Source organism: Carassius auratus, chromosome 5 (genome assembly GCF_003368295.1).
Source record: "Carassius auratus strain Wakin chromosome 5, ASM336829v1, whole genome shotgun sequence".
Classification (NCBI taxonomy): Eukaryota; Metazoa; Chordata; class Actinopteri; order Cypriniformes; family Cyprinidae; genus Carassius; species Carassius auratus.
Window position 1 is genome coordinate 12,942,384 of NC_039247.1, and position 24,481 is coordinate 12,966,864.

Genomic DNA, 24,481 nt, shown 5'->3' on the forward strand with positions numbered 1-24,481 from the left:
TGTGTACATATGTATGAATGTATGTATATTTTACATTATACTTTCTTTACTCCTTTAACATTAAATCCCACAGTTGTTCTAAAGTCACTTTAGGTTCTATGACCCGTCTGACTTGCATTGATCTGCTGTCATCATGCTCAGATGCATGAAGGTAATAGCATGCTGTGACCCAGACTTCTCACTTTGAACTTCAGCCAATGTTATTTCTCTGGTACTTTTGCCGCTAGACATTTCCATTTTGATTTACCGCTACGGTTCTGTCTGGGTTTGGAAAATGCCTGCAGTGCACAAGTCATCATTAGTTAATGTCCTCCGTGGCATAAGGGCAGTGATGGCATGGTAGACTGCCAGGCCAGTGACCAGTCTGTGTTCCCTCAATCAAACAGATGTTAATGCAAACCAGTCTTGATTTACCATAACAGCAATGCATCTTATTTGCAAGAGTACATTTTAAGTGTGTTTTCTGCTGTTTTATAAAAGCATGCAATATTGTATATTATATATTATGTTATATTATTGTTTATTGTATATTATGGTCAATGTTTTACTTTTTTGTTTCAAGGTCAAAGATGGAATGCTCAAATCCTTGCCTAAATCCTGTTTATTCTGAGTACATTTTGTCAGAGCCAGACCTCTAACCAGAATCAGACATGATCCTTAAGGCCCAGGCCTGTTTTGTAGCCAATTAAACTCTGGGAAATGCCTGTGAGCGACCACAAGCACACAAATCCCCTCCACATACAACACAACCACTTTTTATGGAGTGCATACTCAAACATACTCAAACACAATGTATTTTCCACAGAATTGTTTATTGTGGATGGATTTACCTTCTTTTTAAGTGTAGTTCCCTTTACATCTAACACCCCATAATTGGAAAGAGTTATCGCACACAAACAACAGAAAAAGCACTAGATAATACTTTCACTTGAGACTATCCTCTAGATATGGGATTAGGAATAAATAGAGGAAAGATGCAAGTTCACAAGGAATATATATATATATATATATATATATATATATATATATATATATATATATATATATATATATATATATATATATATACATATATATATATATATATATATATATATATATATATATATATATATATATATATATATATATATATATATATATATATATATATTTCATACACAACTGCAGACATATTCTTACTAGCACCCCAAGGTGAGCGAGAGGGGTTGTGAAGATTTGAGAGAAAGTGAAGTGTTACAGAGGATCAGAGCAAAGAGGGGAGTGATAGACTGGATGTGTGTGTTGTATTTAGTAATAGATGTCTTGCAGATAAACAACAGTGCACTTTGCAGAAGCATGTGGCTAGAAGAGTCTGTTAACCATTGCTGCTGTTAGTATGTAATTAAGATGCGTCCAGTTCTGAGTTATTAAATGTATCAAGTTTACTATTACACTGAGCTGTTGAAAAGAGTTGGGCCACAATGGCACCAAGTTCCTCAGTAGTTTGTTTTGTTGACATGTTGTTGGTTATAATGTTGTAACTAAAATATTTCAAGCAGTAGCAGCACAACCTGTGACATAATCCTGTATTGTCAAGTAGATTCTGGTAAACTGTAAAATCTGTATCCTGTGATAGCGTCATAGGAATCAAATATATTTCAGTGAGATGATATTTTCATGACTGTATGGTTATTGATTAAATAAAGTGACATTAAGATACATGAAACCAGATCCAAGTTCACGATTTTCCAATCATGAATTGTCATATCCTTGCAGTGATGTGTTGGCACTAAAGAGTGAGTTTCCCCTCTTAGTGAAAGAAAGCACAGAGAAATGTCAAGGATAATACATTACACATGCACATATCATCCCACCACTTACTCCGTCACTAAACTATTTATAATTATAGTACAGTGAAATTTTATTAAATACTCCTAAGGAAAGGAAAGTTTTCAGTTGCTCAACTTTCAATGTACCACAATCTGGATGGCTCTTCTTGGCAACATTGACAAGCTAAGAAAATACAGTTCTTAGACGGATAAGATTTGGATGAACAGTGCATACAGAAGAGCTCTCAACATTGAGTGAAATGTTCAGTTAAAAAGGATAATTAACCCCATTTGGAGTTAGAGAAGAAAACACAAATGTTGAACTTCGACAACTGAATCGACAAGAGTTTTGCATTTTAGAGATCTCTTTTCATGATTAACTTAATAGGAATGCCAAAAATGCAAATGTTTCTGTTATAAATAATTTAGGCATTAAGTAAAGCAAATAAATAGAACAAGTGCATTGCTCAGATAAAAACATTAACATAAATAAATGCTAATATTAACTAGTACAAATTGATAAATAACATTTTTTTTAAGAGTTCAAACATTTAATATTTTACTCTATTAAAAAGGCTGGTGTAAAATTCATGAAATTTCCAACTAATAATGGGCATATAATTAATTTTTTTTTTCTTAAGAGAGTCTTTTAAATATTCTATTTTGCATTTAATTGCAAAGGTAGCAAGCTTCACATTCATGTTTTATGCAACTCAGTGCAGCTGGAATATGATCTTTAATGTAGCTTTTGCATCCTATGATATATTTATTTAACTGTGGATCATACATACCATTTAATTGTTCTTATAATAAGTGCATTATATTTGTTGTACATTCAGGTTAATTTAATAAGGCATTAAAACAATCCCTCAAACTTTGGTGTAAACATTAAAATAAGGAGTTCTTTTTCAGTGATCCATTTATGTGTTTGTAAATAAATACATTTGTAGTTTGTTCAGTTTTATTGGAGCTGCTCAGTACAGTGTTCATCCACCGACTCCTGTGTGCATTTAGTCAGTTGTTTAGTTTAGTTTAGCTTCTGCTGGTTGTTTGTGGGGTTAAGGAGGTCTGATTCAAACAAAAATTGGTCTTTGTGTGGTCAACAGTGTCTATCCAACCTTTTTTCACAACCTGAGACCTCAAAAAGTATTAGACAATTTCACTGATTCCTCTATTGAGTATGTGGAATGTGATCCAAAACATTTGCTTTTGTGAATGTGTGCACTAAGATTTTCATTTGTTAGCTGTCTAACATCCAACCTCTACCACATCTAGATCATGATAATCACAGCTCTATCTTACATGCAGGGAAAGACTCATCTTGCATGACCACAGTGCTGCTGCTTGCCAAAACCATGATGTTCAAATCTTGCTGCTTCTCATGGGTTTCCTGGTACCACTCCCTCATAACTTCTGTATCATGGGTTGGAATCAGTGTAACCTATCAATATGATAGGTAAAGTCATAAAGTCAGACAACATTAATTTATACAAATAAATAAATAAATAGGGATTATGAATCAGGCCACTGTAGGAATAATGGTACCTGCATATTATTTCCCCATTGGCTCTTTCCTTCCAGCAGAGCATCCAGAACTGCCTTACTAGGCTCCTGTGCTGTTGGATCATTACCACTGACTACATAGTAGGAGGATCGGATCCGTTTAAAGAACTCAGCATCCACGTTCTTGGCATTGCAGTGATTTGGTATGTAAACTAGGTCCATATACATTGGAGGACAGTTAGGTACTGATGTTCCACTGCTGGACTTAGTGCTTCCTTAACAACAATACAAATATTATTTATATACATAAAAAACATACAGTAATCTCTGATATTATAAGCAAAGATAAACAACTATTTAAAAGCTATAGACTACAGACATATAACAATGTAATTTTTAAGGCGTTATAATACAAATGTATATTTCAAATTTTTAAACTCTGAGTATTAAATTAAAGTTACCTGAAGTACTGCTTTTCACTCCCCTTGATGCGGAGGTATTAGTAGCATTTTTGGCATCTTTATCTTCTGTAGTCTTTTTTGGAGAGGACACTTTAGACTCTTTCATTGCACTTGTTTTTGACAAGCTCTTTGTTGCAGATGACTTAGTCTTGCTGCTGATGTTCTTTTTTGGCTTCCCTCTTTCATCTTTTTGGGATGCCTCTTCAGCCTTAAGGACCTCAGGATCCACCATGCAGACATCAGGATGTGGAGCGGCAGGAGCGGGGTCTCTGGGCATGACTGGAGGTGGGTCTGCATGACGATAAGTGACAGTCCTATCTGTTGGTAGTGTTTCTGAGTCATCCTCAGAGTCAATATTTGCATCTGCAGTTATTGATGGGCACTCCTCTGTGCCAGGAGGAACATCTGAGTCTGTTTGAGAAGGCGCTGATTCACTTACAGAAGTTGGAGGAGTTTCCTCACATTGCTTGCTTTGCTGTTTCCCTCCAGGTGGCGGTGGTCCTCCTCCAGACCTAGCAAGTGGCTTTTCCTCCTCCAAAGGATGTTCCTCATTCATGAAGTACTCAAGAGGACTGGGGTTTATAAAGGATGGAGAAAGCTCTGTCTTTGGATGTCTGTATTCACAGGAGGTCACCAAACACAAATCCACATCTGATCGTGACTCAGGTGGGCTTTGTTTTGAGGTATCTGGCCCTATGGACCCGCCATCACAATTTGTCCCTAAGCCAGGTGTAAGCTCTTCTGTCTTTGGAGAAAAACAAGATGGCACTATAGGAGATGAGGGTGACCTGGCCTTTGGAAGAGTCTTCTCCAGATTTAGTCTATCCTCTATTTTATCCATACCAGTCTCTTCATAATATGAGCTGGAACTAGGTTTATCTTTATCTGTTCCTTCATGTGAGGTGCTTGGTACGCCTAGAACAAGCAATGAGTCAGGAGATAAAGGAGAGTGATTGTGGGGTGACTGTTTTGGAGTAACAGACTCTGAGAAATGTCCTACAATTGAAGAAACTTCTCTTGGCTCTGTAATTTGGCAGGGTGTTGTAACTGATGGGGTGGACAGAGAGGCATCTGATGGGGAAACAGAAGCAACCTGGGTACTATCGGACTCTCTGAAAAGCACTGCCTTGTCCCCATCTTCCCTAGGTCTGCATTGTTCTCCCATGAGATTGGTTCCATCCAAGGGGATGTAATCAACTTCTGTTGGACCATTTTCAGTGGCTGTATGCTGCATTCCTCCTACAAATGGATGATCTGGTGACTTCTTGCTGAAATCCAATACAAATGAGTGTTCTGGGGATTCTTGTCTACACTCAACTGACAATGACTGCTCAGGGGATTTTGTTTCCTGTTGTGGCATTCTCAATTTTGCTGTTTTAGGGGAAACATCAGGGGAGATTGACATAGGTCGGGTACTGTCCTCCTTAGATGGGGAAACTTCTGCTTCTTGCATTGTGGTCGGAGTCTGAACAACAGAGACAGAGAGAGAGTCTTCCACTTCTGTGGAATGTGGGGAGCTAACTTCAGCATGGAGATCTGTTGTAGGTTCTGGTAAAGAACTTGTTGCAAATGACGCTGTTGAGGCAGAGGCAATCTGAAAAAATGTGTCCTCTGCAACAACTTCATCAACTGGAGTGCCAGATGTGGTCCCCTCAGATATGGACATTTTGCTGTCCTCTTTAAATGTTGTGAAAGGATTTGTATCAGAAAGGCTTTCTACTTTAGCTGGTGGCAAAGATGTAACTGAAGAGCTGTCATCAGTTGCTAACTTTTTATCATTATTGTCAGTTTGGCTTGGGGTCTTGTGGTCAACCTCAAAAGTGGTTGATAAATGTGCTTCATAACTTGGTGATTGCTTCTTTCCCATTTGTGACACAGGTACTGCTTCATCAATAGGACTAGCTTCTCTGGGAGAATATTCCTTGTCACTTGTGATGTCAACAATAATAGGACCCTGGGGCTCAGGTGTTTTGTCTGATGGTAGAGTGCCAGCTTTCTCCTCCACTGGGGATTGGTAGTAAGGTGTGTGACCTGAGGACTGAGGAGATAAAGGGCCCTCTAAGGTTTTCTCATCTGGACTGTATGATTCCATTCCTTTTGACATCCCAGCTAATGTGGTTCCCAGTTCAATTGGTGAAGATACACCTGCATGAACATGGTCAACATTCACATTTTGGTCAACAGAAGGTGACCTGACAAAAGGCAAAGTTGTAGTGGAAGCACTGAACTGGTTTAAATCAAAAGAGAATTTGTCTTTTGCTAAAAACTCCTTGGCAGATTTGTCTTCCTCCAGTGAAGATGGTGGTGAAATGGTCGAAGCTGATGCATGATAGTCATGACCCTCAGTGGCATCGCTCTTGGAGTGATCTAATTCAGGTAGGTCTTGGAGAGGTGAAAGGTTCTTTCTCTCATAATCTGTAGTCATACCGTACTTAACTAAATCTTGGGAGGGAGAATCACTTTCATCATTAATTGTCTCATCACTCATTACATCTCTTGGAGTAGACATTTCATCCATAGGTGTTGGGACACTTGAGATCTCAATTGTAGATTGAGTGTGTCCAGATGTTGTGTATTCTTCTGGTGGCTCATCTCGATTTTCATCATCAGAGACAACCTCACTTTCTGAACCCGTTGGTAGGGTTTCATCATGAATAGAAACAGCAGGAGATACTGGTTCAGAGACCTTTGGTGGTGTGGTTACAACAAAACTCTGCAACTCCGTTTCTTTGTCATGTCTATATTGTGGTTCTTCTGCACCATAATCTGATCCTTCCTTGGTTTCCTGCTCTTCTTGCTCTCTGTCATCTTTTAACTTAGATATTACTCTATCTTGCTCATCCACTTCCTCTGTATCTCCCTTTTCCTCATAGTCTCCAATCTCAGATGACTCTTCCAACCCTGTTCCTTCATCTTCAAATTTTTCACTGGTACCATTGCTTTTTTGATTTGGTTCAAGATCTCCTGGAGTACCAGCACATTCCTCCTCAGCTTCTGTGGTTGCTATTCCTTCATCCAGGGACTCTGCTGCTTCTGGAGACTCTTTGCAAGGAGTTATTTCTTCATGCTTAATCAACTCTCCTTGATCAGAATCATCTATTTTGGTCTGTGATAGGATTTCATCATCTTCAACAATCTCCTCTGCTTTCAGAGCCTCAAAGTCTTTAGTGAGGTCTTCTGGAGAAGACATCAGTGACCTCTCTTCCTCAACAACTGCAACTGCATCTGTTACACTGGTTTCAACAGCAGGTTCTTTACCAGTAGCACTTGAGACAGAAGGTGCTTCCATTGATTTGCCAGCATCTTTTTTGGTGGGTTTGGGCTTAGACTTTTCTTTGGATTTTACGAGACTACCAGGGCCCTTGCCACGTGCTGCAACCATTGGTTTAGGTGCCGGTTTTTTCACCTCAGGTGTGCTAGGGGCATTCTTTTTCAAGCTACCGGCTTTCCTCAAATCTTTCTTAGGTTCTTTTTCATCTTTTTGAGTTTCTTTCTTTTCATCCTTTCTGCTCTCCTTTAATAAGGAATCTTTCTTAATGTCTCGTCTTTTAATTTCCTTCTTGACCTCCTCTTTCTTCACCACCTCTTTCTTCACCATCTCTTCTTTTTTGGCCTTTTCTTCTTTCTTGGGTGTGGGTTTTTCAGCCTTTTTACTAACTTCACTTTTTTCCACTGATTTCTTTGTTTCTTTCTTTATTGTTTTTGGTTTAATGTCAACTTTCTTTTTCTCTGGAGTGTCGATTTTGGGTGGTTGTTCAGTCTTGATTTTAATGTCCTTATCCCCTGTTTTCACTTTTTTTACAAGTGTTTTTTCTTTCTTCTCTGTTTTTTGTGTTGGCTCTTGAGCTTCCACAGTGTCAGTTTTACTTAAGGTTTTTAGTTTTTCAAGAGATTCTTCTTTGGACTCTTTGTGGAGATTTTTGCTTGGGGATGGTTTTGATGTGGACTTCAGACTCTCTTTACTATCCGTCTTGTGTTTCATCTTAGCTTGTTTCAGTGATGGTGCTAAATTTGAATTAAGCTCCTTCTGTGTGATCAAGGGATGTTTGAGGAAGTCTAAGTGTTTAAGTTTTTCTAGGCCTTCCAGAATATTATTCTGAGTGGAATTGCCTGAAAAGAGAACACGGATTATTTTTTCTGATGGGTTAGCAGGATGCCACACAATCAGTGATGAGATGGAAGACAAATATGAGATTGGAAGCTCTGATTCTTTTCCATTAGGTAACAAGATGGCGGCTTTGTCTTTATCACTACCAGTCCATTCTTTCAGGAAGTACTGCAACTCCTTGCTATTCTCAGCTGGGTTAAGAACATACATTTCAAGCTTTCCGACCCCCATTTTCTGGAAAAGTATAATTGGTTCTGCTGTATTTCCAGTATTCCTATGCAGAGGTTCAGGCTTTAAAGACAGCTTGTTTAGGTACTGCAGCGTGAGAGATGCCTCCTCAGCATTTCTCCTAATCCTGTAGTTTGGCTCAAGGTTTTCTAGGTTCTGGGGCATGTTGACAAACATAACCCCAATATCAGGTGAGATCATATTCTTTGTCCAGTCACTGTTAGCTGTGGATCCCTGTGACTGTTCCTCCTCAAGTTCAGCTATTTTGCGCTGCAGCATGCTATTGATACCAGGAAGGTTGTCATCTCCAATGTGTGTAAGGAGAACAGAATCCACTCTGTCCAGATGTCGTACCAGCTTCCAAAAACATGATTTTCTATCAGATCCACCGTTAATCAGCATGTTGAAGCCGTTAACTGCAAACAGTGCTGAATCACCCCGTCCACCAGGGAAAATATAACAGCATGGTTTGGATAATTTTAGGAACCCACCTGAAGTTGGGGGTTCAAGCATATCAAATGAGGATGGGATTTCTACAGATTCTGACAAGTACTCTGTGAATTCAGAAAGACCTTCCATTTCTGGAAGGATGGTTGGGTTGTTTAGCTTCATGTGGATGAAGTCCTGCAAGTTGTGTTTATCCAGGTTTGAATTTTTCCAGTCACCATGTTCGGGACAGAAAAGAGTTAAACTGGCTTTGTTGGCTGGATGTATGGTGCTTAGAAGCTCTCCAATCTGTGAATCAAATGAATTGAAACATTTCACTAAACTTTTTACTTTTTTTGAGAATCTCTTCTCTAAAGCAGTCACAAAACTGGTAAATAAAGCAAACCGAAGCAAAAAGCTAATAATCACTCACCTCTTGATCTGTAAAAATGTCAATGAAATTGGAGAGAGAAAAGGAGCCTGACTGGAGAATCAGCTCGCCTGTATTTTCAAAACACTGTCCTGCTAGGAGAAGCAGCTTATGGTGGGCTTTGTCTGAGACCATAACACGTACCTGAGTGTAGACAGAAAGTTTATAAAATATTATAATCTTCATTAAACACTGACTTGATCTGAATAAATCATGGCTTGCATTTGTTGTAACAAACCAGCACAGCATGTGAAAGCTATTCTAAATGATTTAAATGCCATATTTGAAGTACTCAGCTAACAAGTACACTTTTTTCTATAAGCTCTTCTATAAGGTTTAGTTTTACTGAATTGTATTACTTTAGCTCTGTGAATCTTTTCCTCTTTCTTGTTCTCTGTCAGGGCCAGCGTTTTCCAGTTTTTTGCCATTGACTGTACTAAGCAGTCTGCCAGGGTCAGACCTGCAGTGCTCTCCCATATTATTAATGCAGAGTCAAACTGCAGTCACAGTTTGGAAGCAAAGCTTGTGTGTTTGAGCGTGTTGTGCATTTGTTAGTTTATCTGCAACTGTGACACACCCAATACATACTTTTTGAACTCTTTGAAATACTGCCATATTAGTGAATTAAAATATTTAACAGGTTTTATCTTTGTAGATATATAATTTTTTTTGTGTTTTTTTTTATACTAGGCGATATGTTTTAGCAACAGACATTGAAATATATTTCTAAAAATACAAAGAGACAGAAAGAGGGTGTTTACCTCAGTGCTAACAGTTTCATCTGAAGGGTTGATGAGCACTACTGTCTCCAAAACATTACTTTTGTGATGCAGACTCTTTTGTCCTGCAAATAAAATAGCATGTTATGAATATGCCAACATATTTTAAGAATTGTCTTCACTGAACACAAAACACCAATGCTGCAGCTTAAGGAACCATAAAGACAGGAGACATCTTTATGCTCTATTGACACAGATAAATAATTAACCTCTGTCCTCCTCCAGTAACTTCCTTTCATCCTGTCATCCTTTCTCTTTCAATCACCTCATGATTAAAAAAGCACACGAAAAAGCTTCTGCGGAGTTTTCCCTTTTCTCTGAGAAATTTCTCCGTACATCCTGTCCATACATTTCCTTTGACACCATGACTGACATACAAACCCGATTCCAAAAAAGTTTGGACACTGTACAAATTGTGAGTTAAAAAGGAATTGAATAATTTACAAATCTCAAAAAAAATATTTTTTGTAGCCGAGGATCACCAATTCCCCCAATGCTGCGGCGAAAAATAGTGGAGCACTATCAGAAAGGAGTTTCTCAGAGAAAAATTGCAAAGAGTTTGAAGTTATCATCATCTACAGTGCATAATATCATCCAAAGATTCAGAGAATCTGGAACAATCTCTGTGAGTAAGGGTCAAGGCCAGAAAACCATACTGGATGCCTGATCTTCGGAGCCTTAGATGGAATACTTCCAGAAAACATTGTCGGTGAACACAATCCACCGTGTCATTCACCGTTGCTGGCTAAAACTCTATAGGTCAATGTTGCATTTTCCAACATGACAATGCCAGACCACATGCTGCATCAATTACAACATCATGGCTGCGTAGAAGAAGGATCTGGGTACTGAAATGGCCAGCCTGCAGTCTAGATCTTTCACCCATACAAAACATTTGGTGCATCATAAAAATGAAGATAGAAAGCAACTAGAAGCCTGTATTAGACAAGAATGGGACAACATTCCTATTCCTAAACTTGAACAGCTTGTGTCCTCAGTCCCCAGATGTTTGCAGACTGTTATAAAAGAAGAGAGGATGCAACACAGTGGTAAACATGGCCTTGTCCCAACTTTTTTGAGATGTGATGATGCCATGAAATTTAAAATCCACTCATTTTCCCCTTAAATGATACATTTTCTCAATTTAAACATTTGATATGTCATCTATGTTGTATTCTGAATAAAGTATTGAAATTTGAAACTTCCACATCATTGCATTCTGTTTTTATTCACAATTTGTACAGTGTCCCAACTTTTTTGGAATCAGGTTTGTATATCACAATCTAATTCTGCCTTTGATTTTTCAATATCTGATATTTCCCACCCCCCTGCCCAAATGGCTCAAAATAAATTCAACCTTACGATCTCTTTGTGAGATCTCTTTGTCTTTGTGAGTTGATCCTATTATAAATTCATCAAGCTGTCCAGAAGCAGTGAGGCTATAAGCTTGCAGGAATCCGTCTGTCACTGTCAGTACTAGAGTGTTGGCTATTACTGCAGAGGTGTGTGAGCCCCTTCTGTAACATCAGCCTCACTCATTCAACAATTGTTGTTCATTGCCTCATAATCCCCCCTCTGAGGTTGTTTGTAAAGGTTCAGTGCCTGCGCACTCAAAAAGTGCTGAAAATTGCCTGAAGAATAAGGCCTTCGATATCTACAATTTCAAGATCTAAATCTAAAACACGAGGACACACACAATTTTTCCATTTGCACTTAACAGTGCACAAACGTTTACATGACTGGTCACACCACAGCCAACATTTTTTGTAAAAAAAGCTACATGCTTTGGTGCACCAAGGAATTTACAATGCAGATATTGGGTCTCATTCACTAAAGTATGTTAACCTGCATGCAAACACACTCACACAGATTGCATGATTCATAAATAAGTTTGAAATACAAAAACATAATCCATACATATCCTAAACTCACTGTTCTGGATTTGGTATGATGCATTATGGTATTACTAACTGCAGGCACATGCTCCCTTAATTTAGAATAGTCCAGATACACTGACATTGAGAAGAAATGTATATGCGTTTGGAAACTTTGCATAAGAACCTTTTCTGTGTTGGAAAAAAACTATATTAGCAGTTATAGTGAATGTGACCCAATGTCTTACCTAAACCTCAGAGGGGTCTACAAAAAATATATTTATTGTTTTTCTCTCATCAACCTGTTTGATATATCTGTAGGTTCTGTGTGGGTATTAAGGACTGTTCTCATTAGGACTGAGTATGTTTGTGGGAGTCTGTATGTGTGTGTGTGCATAAATCCAGGTGTGTTTCCCACCTGCAGAGTCATCATTAACGCTCTGAATTGATTCATTTGCACATTCCCTCATCATTATTTCCCCTGCATTGTTAGATTTTTCGTACAGCTCTCCACAAAATATATATGTACACAGACAAAATATTTTAAAGATTACATAGACTGACTCAGTCAGTTCATGTTTAGTAGTATTTCAGAGAAATAATGTGGACAGACGAGGGCAACAACAATGGAATGTGTGAGACTTTTCCCAAGGGTAGTGATTAATTAGTGTTAAAAAGTGTTTCATATTACATTTTACATGCATCTGCTCCCAATAATTTTTTTTTTTTTTAAGTAGGTATGCAGCATATCTGAGACTCCACATCCCAGTACATGCCAATCTCTTTTTGATCATTAACAGTGGGATCTAGAGTTCCTTTGGGAGAATCTGCTTTATCGCGGTCAGTATGTAGATGGGAGGGAGGAGCTATGGGATGGAAGAATGAATTAAACAAGGGAAATACAATGCATCTGACTCGGCTGAAATTGACATCTGCATAGCAAGTGGAGCATACTTGATGCACTTCTTCTCTACAGGGGTGTTTGGAGGTGTTGCAGTCATTTCACTGCAGTACTCTCTGCTCTAGTTTAGCTCCAGACATTCTTCAGAACATAGAAAGCTGTGTATTGGTAATGAATGAATCTCTTCTAACCTAATTTATTTTCCCTTTACACCTCTAAATCCGGGCAGGTCTCCTAAAATGGCTGAGATGGCAGTAACCTGTCATGAATGCTATTCCAACTGCACAGCACACACCCAGACTCACGCAAGCAGAAAAGCGGCAACATTACAGGGCCAGTCTCACACCAGGGGGGAAGTCCATTTATGTGACAAAAACAGCTGCTGTCAGGAACTCCAAAGAGATGAAGATACATTTTTTTTATTAGAATCAGTGATGCGAACTACAGTTCGAACAAATTACGGCACGGTCAATAGTTTTCCTCTGCCCTTGGATAATGTAGGTGCTGCCACCAACTATTATTCACATGGATGAGTAAAATGGAGCTTTTAGGATGAAATGATTCCCCACCATACCTTGATTTTCCAAATCTGACATTGAAACGTTTTCCTCTTTTTCTCCGCCCTCTCACTGTTGTTTTGGACCCGATCGACTTCAATTTTATAGACTAATACAGTTTAAACATTTTTTTAAATATCTCCTTTTGTGTTCAACAGCAAAAAGAATGGCATACAGGTATGGAACAATATCAGTGTGTGTAAATGTTTTAATTTTAAATGTATTTTTTTATTTAATTTATCCCTCTCACAGTGATGGGCAGTATTTAATATACATGCAATTAAATTATGTATTTGAAATACAAAATACTATTTAGAAATGTAAAGCCTTTGTATAAAAATAAATAAATAAATAAATTAAAAACATGAAAAATAAAATAAAATGTATTTCTTTTTTTTTTAAATACATTTAAGATTAATATTTAACAAGCTTGTCAAATGTGTTTCAAAAGCATTAGTGCATGTTAGGGCTGGGGATTGTGACAAATTGTGGCAATGATATAAAGTGTGAATAGTTCAATCAAGTTCATAGAAAGCCTATATGGCTAAGTAAATATATCTGTTAAACTTTTAGTGGGAAAACAGAGTGGAGTGGAAAAAGAAGCATGGATGAATGGTTAATAATAGTGATATAGTGTGATGTACTCAGTGCAATGGCACTTATTATATGCATTATACTTAATGGGAAACAATCAACATATAAATCAAAGACATTTTCCCTAATTCCCCCTCCCCAAAACATAACCACTTAGGACAATCCAGTCGGAAGAAGATTCCCGCATGAGCAGGGAACATTAAGCATTTACGAACCGCCACCAGCATTTTGACCCTTTGTATTGTTTAACTTACACTAGTTTTGTGTTGCCACACTCACCCAAACCAGTCCTGCACCCCTCTTGTCCTGATCTCAACTCTCACTGTCTCTGATACTAATACAGACTGAACACCCTTTGGGCAGGCAGCCTCATCCAATGACACTCAACACAACGCACAAACAAAGCATCCACACAAACACAATGCCATGAACATGAACTTAACTTTCTACCTCACTTTGTCTCTCTCCAACTCTGTCCTGTCCTTTCGATGCCAAAATAGGACTTTGAATAGGGCATAGCAGAGCCCTTTCGAACACACATATGAATAGTTAGAAATATCAATACCACTTAGGGAGAGACAGAGTATGGCTGTAACAGTTTTTGTTTCTGCATCTGTAACTCGCTGAATTTTTGAGTTTGTTTACAAAAGGCCTCTTCAAGAATATCACAGCCCAAGGTATTACAAGAAAATCCCCATTTTTCAAAACGCTTATGAATCATACAGAATGAGGTTTTTTTGAGAAAGTAAAAATGCACATCATTCATATAGGATCTGGGAGGAAGTGGGTAAATAATGAAATTGTCATAGGACTTCTAGTTTATCCCTAATCAACAGTGAACTGACTTTAACTGATAAACTGATTGTTTTATATTGTCCTCTTGCATTATCAGCACACATTTTTACTGTTTTAAAACTGTGAAGCTGCTTTGACACAATCTGTATTGTATAAAGCGCTATATAAATAAAGGTGACTTGACTTATTGGTAGAATTGGTGTTGTTACAACTCTCCCAAAGTTACAACCATACCCGGTCTCCCCCATCACAGTTCCTCTTAAAAACATTAACTCCCATAGTCTCATTAACTAAAATACAACACTGACACTAAAAACTACCACAGCAGAATCCTCTTTGAACAAATGGCATGTTGCACAAAAAGCTTCATGCAATACATACCTGTATTACTCTATTCTAATCATGACATAAAATGCTCTTTATCTGTTATTTGTATGAATTATAGCTAGTGAGTTCTTTTACTCACAATATGTTTAGAATTGCATGGTTGCTGTCTGTAGACCATGTCTGTGAATTCAATTTGATAAAAGCATCTCCCAAAGGCCTCAAATATAAAAATAGAAGTAGAATCAAAACTAATCAAGTTACTTTTATTTTTACAGTGCTTTATGTTATATCAATTCATTTTTATTTTTAAATCAAAGTTATTATGACAAAAATCTATAACTTGCAAACACGCATAGGACAGCAGGACTTTACTATAAAACTGTGGTGAAATTTACTGGATATTCATTATATTTCATAAATGTTTGGAACAACATGTGGGTAAGTAAATGACTAAATATTTGAATGAACTATTCCTTTAGATTGTCAAGTTGTTGAAGGAAACCTAAACAAAGTAGTATACTTTATATTATGATATAATAATGTATCATATAGCCAGTATATATTTAATATTGTTCATATTAATAATACTGCATAATTTCAGATGAAAAGACTGCATGGGAATATACAGTAGACAGTGCAGTCATTTGTTAAGTGCTTATTGATTACATTACAGAAGCAGATTCATTATTATTGATTACATACTGCACTGTCTAATGCTGTGCGAATCTGCTGGACTATGATATCTGATCTAATTTTGAACCTCCAGGCAAAATGTAAGCCTTAGTCTCGACTCAAAGCAATGGAAAAGTCAAAGTTCAGCTACAATATGTTTATCCTCTAAAGGCCCTGAAGTACTTCAGAAGCAAAGGGATCCTCCATGTTCCTTTTATCTCCTGAGCCTCACAGATATTACCTCTCTCATAATTCTTCCTCAAGCATCCTTTCAAGTGCTTTCTCATCTTTTTTTATTTTATTTTTTATTGTAATCTCTTTTCAGAGTTTCGCACTGTGACTCATCTTCTGTTAGCGATTCTGATGGGGATTCTGAGCATTTCAAAGGCATTGGGGTGGTGTTTTGTATAAACCTTGTATAAATTTTGTCTGACCTTTATCCTTGTGAATTATGTGAATAACCATGTGCTTGCATTCTTATTTCTCAAAAAATATATATATATTTTTTCTTAGTTTGATCTTAATGTTTTTTTCTCATTTGTGCACTGCTTTGAATAGAAACATCTACTAAATTAATAAATGCAAATATATGTGTGTGTGTGAGTCTCCCTGTACTCTTCGCAGGCCTGTTAAATGATTTATATTTTGCCCCACACCCTGCTAGCTACTAATAACTCAAACCTCTCCCTGGCCCCTTTTATCTGTCTAATCTGTCTAACCCTACAAGAAAAATCCTGTAATAAACTATTAAAGACTAAATTAAATGAAAATCCTTTGAAAGTAGTAGTGGACAGTTTATGGCTTTGCACTCAGAAGGCTTAGTGGTCAAAGTGGCACAATGCAAATTCCTCTGATTATGGAAATGAACCAACACCTACATGTGTCATATTTGTCCAAAAGGGGGGATTAGCAGCCAATGATATATTCATGTTTTGTCCTCCTCCAACAGCCATTCAGATGAGTAAATAAGAACATCAAAGTAATGAGCTTTGCTGCCCAATGGATATACCGGAAGACTCCCAAGTGCTTCTTGCATTAACATATATAATCAAGGAGACAGTCATGGTGAGTGTAAGTTATTGTGCTATTAAGCTACAGTGCTGTGTGTGTGTGTGTTCAAGCACAGATCACATTTCAGTCATTAAAGGTCAGTGTTGGCTCATCATTTGCTTACTTTAGCAGACTGAGTGTCTCTCTGGAAGATATTTCCATTATGGTTAAACTCCCACAATTTACTGCTGTTTTGTGAAAAAAATTACATTTTATTCTACTGTACATGTCTGACTGCATTTGAAACCCTATGTGTGAAGCCTTGAGTTCAAAGGGAGACAAACCCATTGTCATTCATTTTTCAGCTAATTATCTTATATCTAGCTTTTTATCCCTTGCAGCAATTCAGCACGAGAGAGGAAAAAGGAGAAAATAGAGGAAACAAAAGATCCAGAGGCAGACAGACAGAGCGAGTGTGCAGGGAGTGGACACCAGGGACAGGGTTTGATCCAGACAGAGCTTCAGGCAGACCATCTATCCCCCTCTTTTATCTCCATCAAAATAATGAATCAAGAACTCACAAAAACATCATAATGTAAAAGCAAATATGAGCTGACTTTAGACAAAGAAGAGGCTTAAAGATAAAAATAAATAGGAAACAAAATTTCTGAACACTGTGGTTATCTCACCATTGTTTACATGCTAATTAGCTGATAAGACTCACTTCACATTTACTTAACAGCTGAAGCATGACATTACGTAACAAAACATTTTGCTCTTGTGATAGGGATGGTCAGAAGAGTCACAGAGCAAACCATGATGGAAAAAAATTAAACAGGTGTAATGGAGTCAGATTCAGGCACCGAACCGCTGAAGTGATTGTCACATCTTTCATCGCCAACAAGCTGATTTAGGTGGCACTGAAATGATGTCACTTGGACTTTTCCTGTCTATATTTATAGACAGTATATTTTTTTAAGCAGATTTTCTAGCTGCTTTTTAAGAAGTTTTAATGACCTTGTAACAAATGCGAAATTTTGCTACATCATGACAATGCTCATTTTTATATTGGGAAAATAAACAGTACAAAATTACTCTTTAATGTACCACTATTGAACTTTGGGCTTGCTAGTGTTTTAAATATTTAATATTAGGTTATCATAAATTGCTATGTAAGAGTTTTGAGCTGGCTAAAGGGATAAGAAGTGAGCAGATCATGTTTAGCCTACCTCTCACGTCGGCTGAAAACCTGGCAGAGTGTCGTGAAACAAAAAGCTTCAGCTCCTGGTCTAGGTTACAGTCAATCAGGTTTGTGTCCCATGAACGAATTCCTGCAAATCAGAGGGCAAAGTGTGAAAACACAAAATATGTTGCACTTTTTACAGATCATCACTAGGGTCTAGGGAGAGATCTGAAACTCAATTGGGCATGTTGAAATAACATAATTGACTGTACTATGGATTAGTCTAAAAGGGAAGGTATTCAAAAAATCAAATTGAGGTTTAGATCTTTCCTATATATTGTATTGAAGCCCAGTATCATCACTAAATTCACATTAACTAAATGCCATGCTCTGCTGATTCACACACAAACGTCAATCAATGTATGGAAATATCTATGAAATGTTCTGAGACCAGATATCTGTTCTAATTCTCTTTTTGATCAATGGTTAGCCAGAAGAGAAATTGTTTGCTGAAGAGAACATTTCTCGAGATCAGAATGAAGTGCTAGGCTACAGTATCTGCCTGTGAATTGCCCAATCTCATTTACTCATAAAGTTCCACAAAACAATCGCATAAATATTTCCCAATTCAATTCAGTAGCCTTTTGCTTATCACAATAAACAGCAGTGAAGCTTCCAATAAGGTGAACCTGGTAACAAGCAATTCTGAACAATCGTCCATTGTTCAGTATGGAAGCAGAGATATCATCAAAGTGATACTAATGCCTCCTGATAGAGCAGATGAAAGTCTTATTCTTATTCTTGCGCATTGTCACACTCAAAAGGGATTATGATTCCCTGATAATCCACAAAAGTAACTACCACTATCTGATTCATTCAACTCGATCTTCTGAGTCGGATCTTTTTAATGAATCAGTTGAACCAAATCGCTCTGAATGATTCACCGGAGTGAATCGTGAACTCATTGAACCGAGCTATCTAGCGCTAGTCAACCTGATTGGGGTTCAAATTTAATATCAAAATCGCAGAAATGTAAAATCTTATGCCTACTGGAAATACGTTTATGACAGTATTATCAACACATAGCCTACACAAAAGGTTTAACTAATAGGCCTTCGTTGCAACAAGATCTATGGACACACACAGCCTACATGTTACTAGTAATAAAAATGTAACATTTGGATGCAGGACCAAGTGAAGACAAAGCCTAATTACGCCTAAACTTTTTTTTTTTTACGTCTATACTTGACTTGAATTTGCTGTTGTTAGCGGAAACGACTCGAACGTCCCATCACTAAACTGAAACACCTTTTTTGGCAGGAACACGGGTCCTTCTGACTTTCCGTAGGGACTGCAGTGCGGCCCGAGCCACGCCCACAAGCCGGTGTCGGACCAGAAAGGAGTGAGTAGAATGTAGGATGGAAATAAATCAGGATGAGCAGCAACAATGTCTCTCGGTCTGATGAAGTGCCATACTTCCCAGCAAGCAATTTTGCGTCTAATAGACGTCTAATAGCCGTCTAAACACAGCCGAGACGTCTAGGCTAAATCGAGGCTAATTTTGGGCTGTCAGTGAAAATCTAATAGACGTCTAAACATACCCCAAGAATAGACAGCTATTGAATGACTACATATATACGTCTAATAGACGTCTAACCATAGCCCAAGAATAGACAATCAGAAAGCTATTGAACGACTATATTTATACGTCCAATAGGCGTCTAACCATAGCCCAAGAATAGACTAGTCATCAATTAGACCGCTAAACAACTACATACGTCTAATAGACAGGCAATATGGGTCTAGGCTAAAACAAGGCTGATTTTGGGCTATCAGTGAAAATCTAATAGACGTCTAACCATAGCCCAAGAATAGACTAGTCATCCATTACACTACATATACATGTAATAGACAACAAAATGAGGCATAAGGATTCTTTTCACTCAAATATAACAGGTTCTCATAAATGAAAATCCATCCAAACTAATTGAATATAAAGGGATTTATTTTGAACAATTATATAGACAACAACAACTTGGACAACATTCAAACATAAAAATGAACAAATAAAAAACATTGGAAAAATATGTAAAACAATTAATTTTTAAGAATTAACTGTTTACTTTAGATCCATAACCCCCACCCCCTGCCCTCCCTGGTGCTTGTTTGAAATGATTAGAAATAGCATTTTTTTATTTCACATTCCATAGCTGATGGAATCTGGTCATCACTGCGTCTGCCAAATGAGAAAAAGGAAAGAATTATTGCTCAAGAAGAACATTGTTTACAATCCTTTTTAACTAATTAGTCAATCACTTTTGCTAGGATGATTTAATAGATAGAGTTAACAGAATATAGATTGAGACTATATAATTTATATCAATATAGACAATAATTTATATCAATATTATAATTAATATCAATAATTGAACATTTTTGCTCGCGTAGTGGTGATGCAATACGGTGTGTAACGATACCGTATTGAACAATTCTGTACAAGGCATATATATATATATATATATATATATATATATATATATATATATATACACACATATATAGGCTATACAGACACACACATACACACATATACATATATATCTGAAATTTTCTTCTCGAATGTTCATTTTTATCAAGCTCATATATGCAAGTTCTGTAATTTCACTTAAATGGCAATGAAAATGACCTATTAATTTTCAGCAAGAGCATTAACTCGATCTCTCAAGCGACGCCATTCTCTTAGATATTTGGGATCCATAACTTCTGAATATGGAAATAAAATTAACATTATAATTGATTATGTAACACTGTTATCCCAAGACATGTCTGACTACTACCATAATGTGTTTTGAAACTGAAATACAGTATTTTTTTTAGTTATCATTAAAATGAAGGTGAAAACAGATTTTATTTTCATTTCTACTTTAGTTCTTCCCTCAAGTTTAAATGGATAGTTCACTTTGAAATTAAATTTTGGTATGTTTTAGCTTACCTTAAGGACGTCCAAGATGTAGGTGTCTTTGTTTCCGCAGTAGTTTCAACTTTGATTTTTTAGGTCAAACTATTCTTGTCTGTCAGTCATATAATGCAGGTCTATGGTCACCACCTAAAAAGGCCATGCACAGAGAAGTGCAAATTAAACAATTCCCCATCGTAAGTACACACTGATGGACTAAGACATGAAACGAGCAGTCTGTGTGAGAAAATGAACAGTATTTATATTGTTTTTACCTCTTGTACACAGCCACGTCCAAGTGATATGAGGGCTCGCGTGCTTCCAGGTGTGTGATGCGTCCGTGTTCTGGCTTAATTTGCGCAAGCGCCGCACTTAGACTAAGCCAGCCCAGAATGCGCACACACCGAAGCACGCGCGCCCTCAGATCACTTCGACGTTGCTGTGTTATAAGAGGTAAAACGATATAAATACTGTTCGTTTTCTGACACAAACCGCTCGTTTCGTGTCTTAGGCTATCAGTGTGTATGGTGGGGAATTGTTTAATTTGGACTTCTCTGTGCATGCTCTTTCAGGTGGTGACCATATCTGCATTATATGACTGACAGACAAGAACAGTTTGACCTAAAAATATAAAAATTGAAACTACTGCGGAAACAAAGACACCTACATCTTGGATGCCCATAAGGTAAGCTTAAACATATCAATTTAATTTCAAAGTGAACTATCATTATAAATCATTCTTTATCACTTACTCATATAACTCTAATAAACTTAAAAAATACTTATAGGCGTAGTTCACTTAAAAAAAAATAAAAACAACAACATGTAATCATTTACTCACTTTCACTTGGTTCCAAACCTGTATGGCTTTCTTCTGTTGAACACACACAAAAAAATATATTTTGATGAATGTTGGTAACAAGACATTTAATGGTAGTCACTGACAAGTGTTCTGTATATTCAATTGCTGTACTTTGTTGACTGATTGCAGGATGATTTCCAATAAACAGTGTCTTTAAATCAAATAAAGTGGATTACATCACTCCAGTTCTGAGGTTTTTACACTGGCTATCTGTCAAAAAATTAATATCCAACAACTACAGTTGGTTATTAAATTAACATTTTAAGGCCAAAGTAAATTTCTAATCTTGTGATGCACTATGAACCATCCAGAGCAGACCTCTCAGGACATCTGGGACAGTACCCAGCTACTTTTATATCTCCAAAGTCAAAACAAAACATGGAGAAGCAGCATTCAAATTTATATCTGAAACAAATTCACTGAAAACTGAATGTATGCTGCATATTTTAATTATTTACAAACAAGTTTAAAGACTTATGTTTGCCACTACCTTTTATTAAATGGAGAGGATTTTTTTTTTTTTTTCTTTTCATGTTGCACTATGCTGCTGTTAAATTTTATGTAAAGTACTTACAAAATTTGCTTTAAATCAACTCTAATTTAAATACAAAGATATACTGGTATCTTTATAATAATACAAAAATAGTAATGATAAGTTTCATAGTTTCATGCTTACCACATTCATTGAATTTAGATACATTTGCAATAACACGTGCAGGTAACGTTAACTTTTTGGAGAAAAGTAGTACTCTGCAATGTTAATGTTAAAATGTCACGGTTTCTACACATTATAACAGCTAACTAATTTAAACAATAAACATATCAAAAATAACACGCATACTTACAAGATCGAAGTAGAAATGTGAAGGTTTTCACTCAGACTGTTGCTCACCCGTTGCTCTCCGACAGCTGCCTCGTGTAAAATAAAATGGCGGAAATGTTTATCGCGAGATTTGGCTTAAGTGATCTAGTCACGCAATGGCATTAGTTCCAGTAGACATGTCTCAGTAGTGTTTCAATTGTGCCATCTAGCGGTTGGGAAATGCAATTGCATTTGATTAGATATTTTTATCGTAGATTGTGTATGAATGTTTGACAGAAAATATATATTAAGCTGTGTAAGCGAAAACATTTCAAAGACTAATATTCTAGGTCGCTGGTCTATATCTGAGCCCAGATTGCAATAATTTCGCCAGGTGGGCTAAAGCAGACCGCATATAGCCCGTCCAATTCGGAGCTAAATCGTGATCTACCATGCCGTGAAATGACGTATTGAACCTTGATATCATACCAATGCGAACATGATTGAATATTAACCATTTCATGCACTGCCTGGCCAAAAAATACAATTAATCAGTTTTGACAAAAAGTGGGCTACAATAGCCGGGTCTGAATACGAGCTAAATCGTGGCTACGCACAGCCTACACATATAACATGTAAAATAAAGTAAGCCAAACAACTTGTAATCACGTTAGACTCTGCGTACATGATGGAATATCATACATCTCACAAGTTATTTTGCAAAAAAAATATATTTATCCAGATTAAATGTTATTTGGGCTAAAAGTGGGTTACACATAGCCGGACTATATCTGGTCTATATTTAACCCAGACGTTGAAATGACGGCTATTGCTTGCTGGGTTGCTAGCTATACAATACAGCTAGATATTTAATATATGATGAATTCACTCAGTGATTCGATTAAACTGAATTAATTATTTACTGAAAATTGTTATTTAGGGTGATTCCCACAAGAATCGCAAAAACAAGACAGGGGTATAGGCTACTGAGAAAAACACGAGCTTGGGAAACAAAGAAACATCAAATCCACGCAGACCCAAGGTGATGGTGCACTCCTGACTGCAGAGCAGATCGATGCTCCATAACGACCCTCCAACCCGCAAAACGAGCGATGAGCCTCATTGATCGACGCATTATAAATATGCGTGCTGAATCATCCTAGCCCACAACACAAGTAAGACAGTTCGTCTGGCCAAAAACAACAGCTGGATCATCGGACAGAGCAGCACGCCCTGCGAAAACAGTGATGGTGCGATGGTGGTTATGCTGATGATGTCTTTGGGAAGCGGGGTGGCGCGATGCGACCGCTTTGATGGCACTCGCCAGCTACTAACAGGGAGGGGTTGCGCTACAGTTGCCATCTACATATTCACACAACAAAGAAATCCAATAACACGATGCATGGAAAGTTTCTTGCAGTCAGCAGAATTTTGTGGCTAGATTCCTCCATTCAAATCACCTTTTCAACCCCAAAGTGACTTCAAGGTTAGATTATTTAACTTAAAAAGGCAACTGCAGAAGGCATACGCATCCAAAAATCATTTCAAATAGATTAATGGGGTAAATGGCACTAAAGTATTGCACGTTATTCGTGTCAGCTGCGCTACCTTTCTCAATGTCCGCAATGGCACACTTCAGATGCTCGTCGGTGACCAGCTCCCCAATGACTACCAGCAGGTAATATTTGCTCTCGTCGAAGTGATGTGTCGAGGCCGTGGGTGATGCCATGTTCTTGATGCAACTGACACCTCCGAAGGGTGCAGGAGTTTCTACTGGACCAACTAGCGTCGCCATTCTCTCAGACACTCACTCACTCACTCACACACACTCGCTCACTCTGTCTGTCTGAAGTGAGCTGCTGTCTGAAGCCGTGCAGCGGGCGCAGAAGGAGTGGCCCAGGCTTTTATATCCTCAGACTGTGATGAGGAACCGCTGCTGCCTCTCCTCTCATCCAGCTGATGTCATGCAGCAAATCAGAAAACAGCACGAGCCCAAGCGGAACCTATTGGTCTAACTTGTTGATGTGGATTGTATCACAATATCTTGACAATATTCTATAAAACAATTATACCAATTAATTTATTTGATACTGAACAGAAAGCATGTCAGAAACAGTGACTGCTAAAGTATCTCAATAATACAACATAAAATATTTAATTTTCTTTTGAATAAATATTGCAGGACTGAAAAAAAAAAAAAAAAAAAAAAAAAATATATATAT

At 37.4% G+C, this 24,481-nt stretch overlaps 1 protein-coding gene across 1 annotated transcript; it reads right to left on the reverse strand.

The window, feature by feature from the left end:
- Nucleotides 1-1,173: 1,173 nt before the first annotated feature.
- On the reverse strand, nucleotides 1,174-24,205 carry LOC113076140 (microtubule-associated protein 1B). Its single transcript, XM_026248810.1, has 7 exons — nucleotides 23,868-24,205; nucleotides 17,686-17,787; nucleotides 9,729-9,811; nucleotides 8,971-9,111; nucleotides 3,776-8,846; nucleotides 3,357-3,589; nucleotides 1,174-3,252 (listed from the first exon to the last, which is right to left on the reverse strand). The coding sequence occupies exons 1-7, from the start codon at nucleotides 24,052-24,054 to the stop codon at nucleotides 3,097-3,099; spliced, it is 5,973 nt and encodes a 1,990-aa protein (XP_026104595.1). The 5' UTR covers nucleotides 24,055-24,205; the 3' UTR covers nucleotides 1,174-3,096.
- Nucleotides 24,206-24,481: the final 276 nt, after the last annotated feature.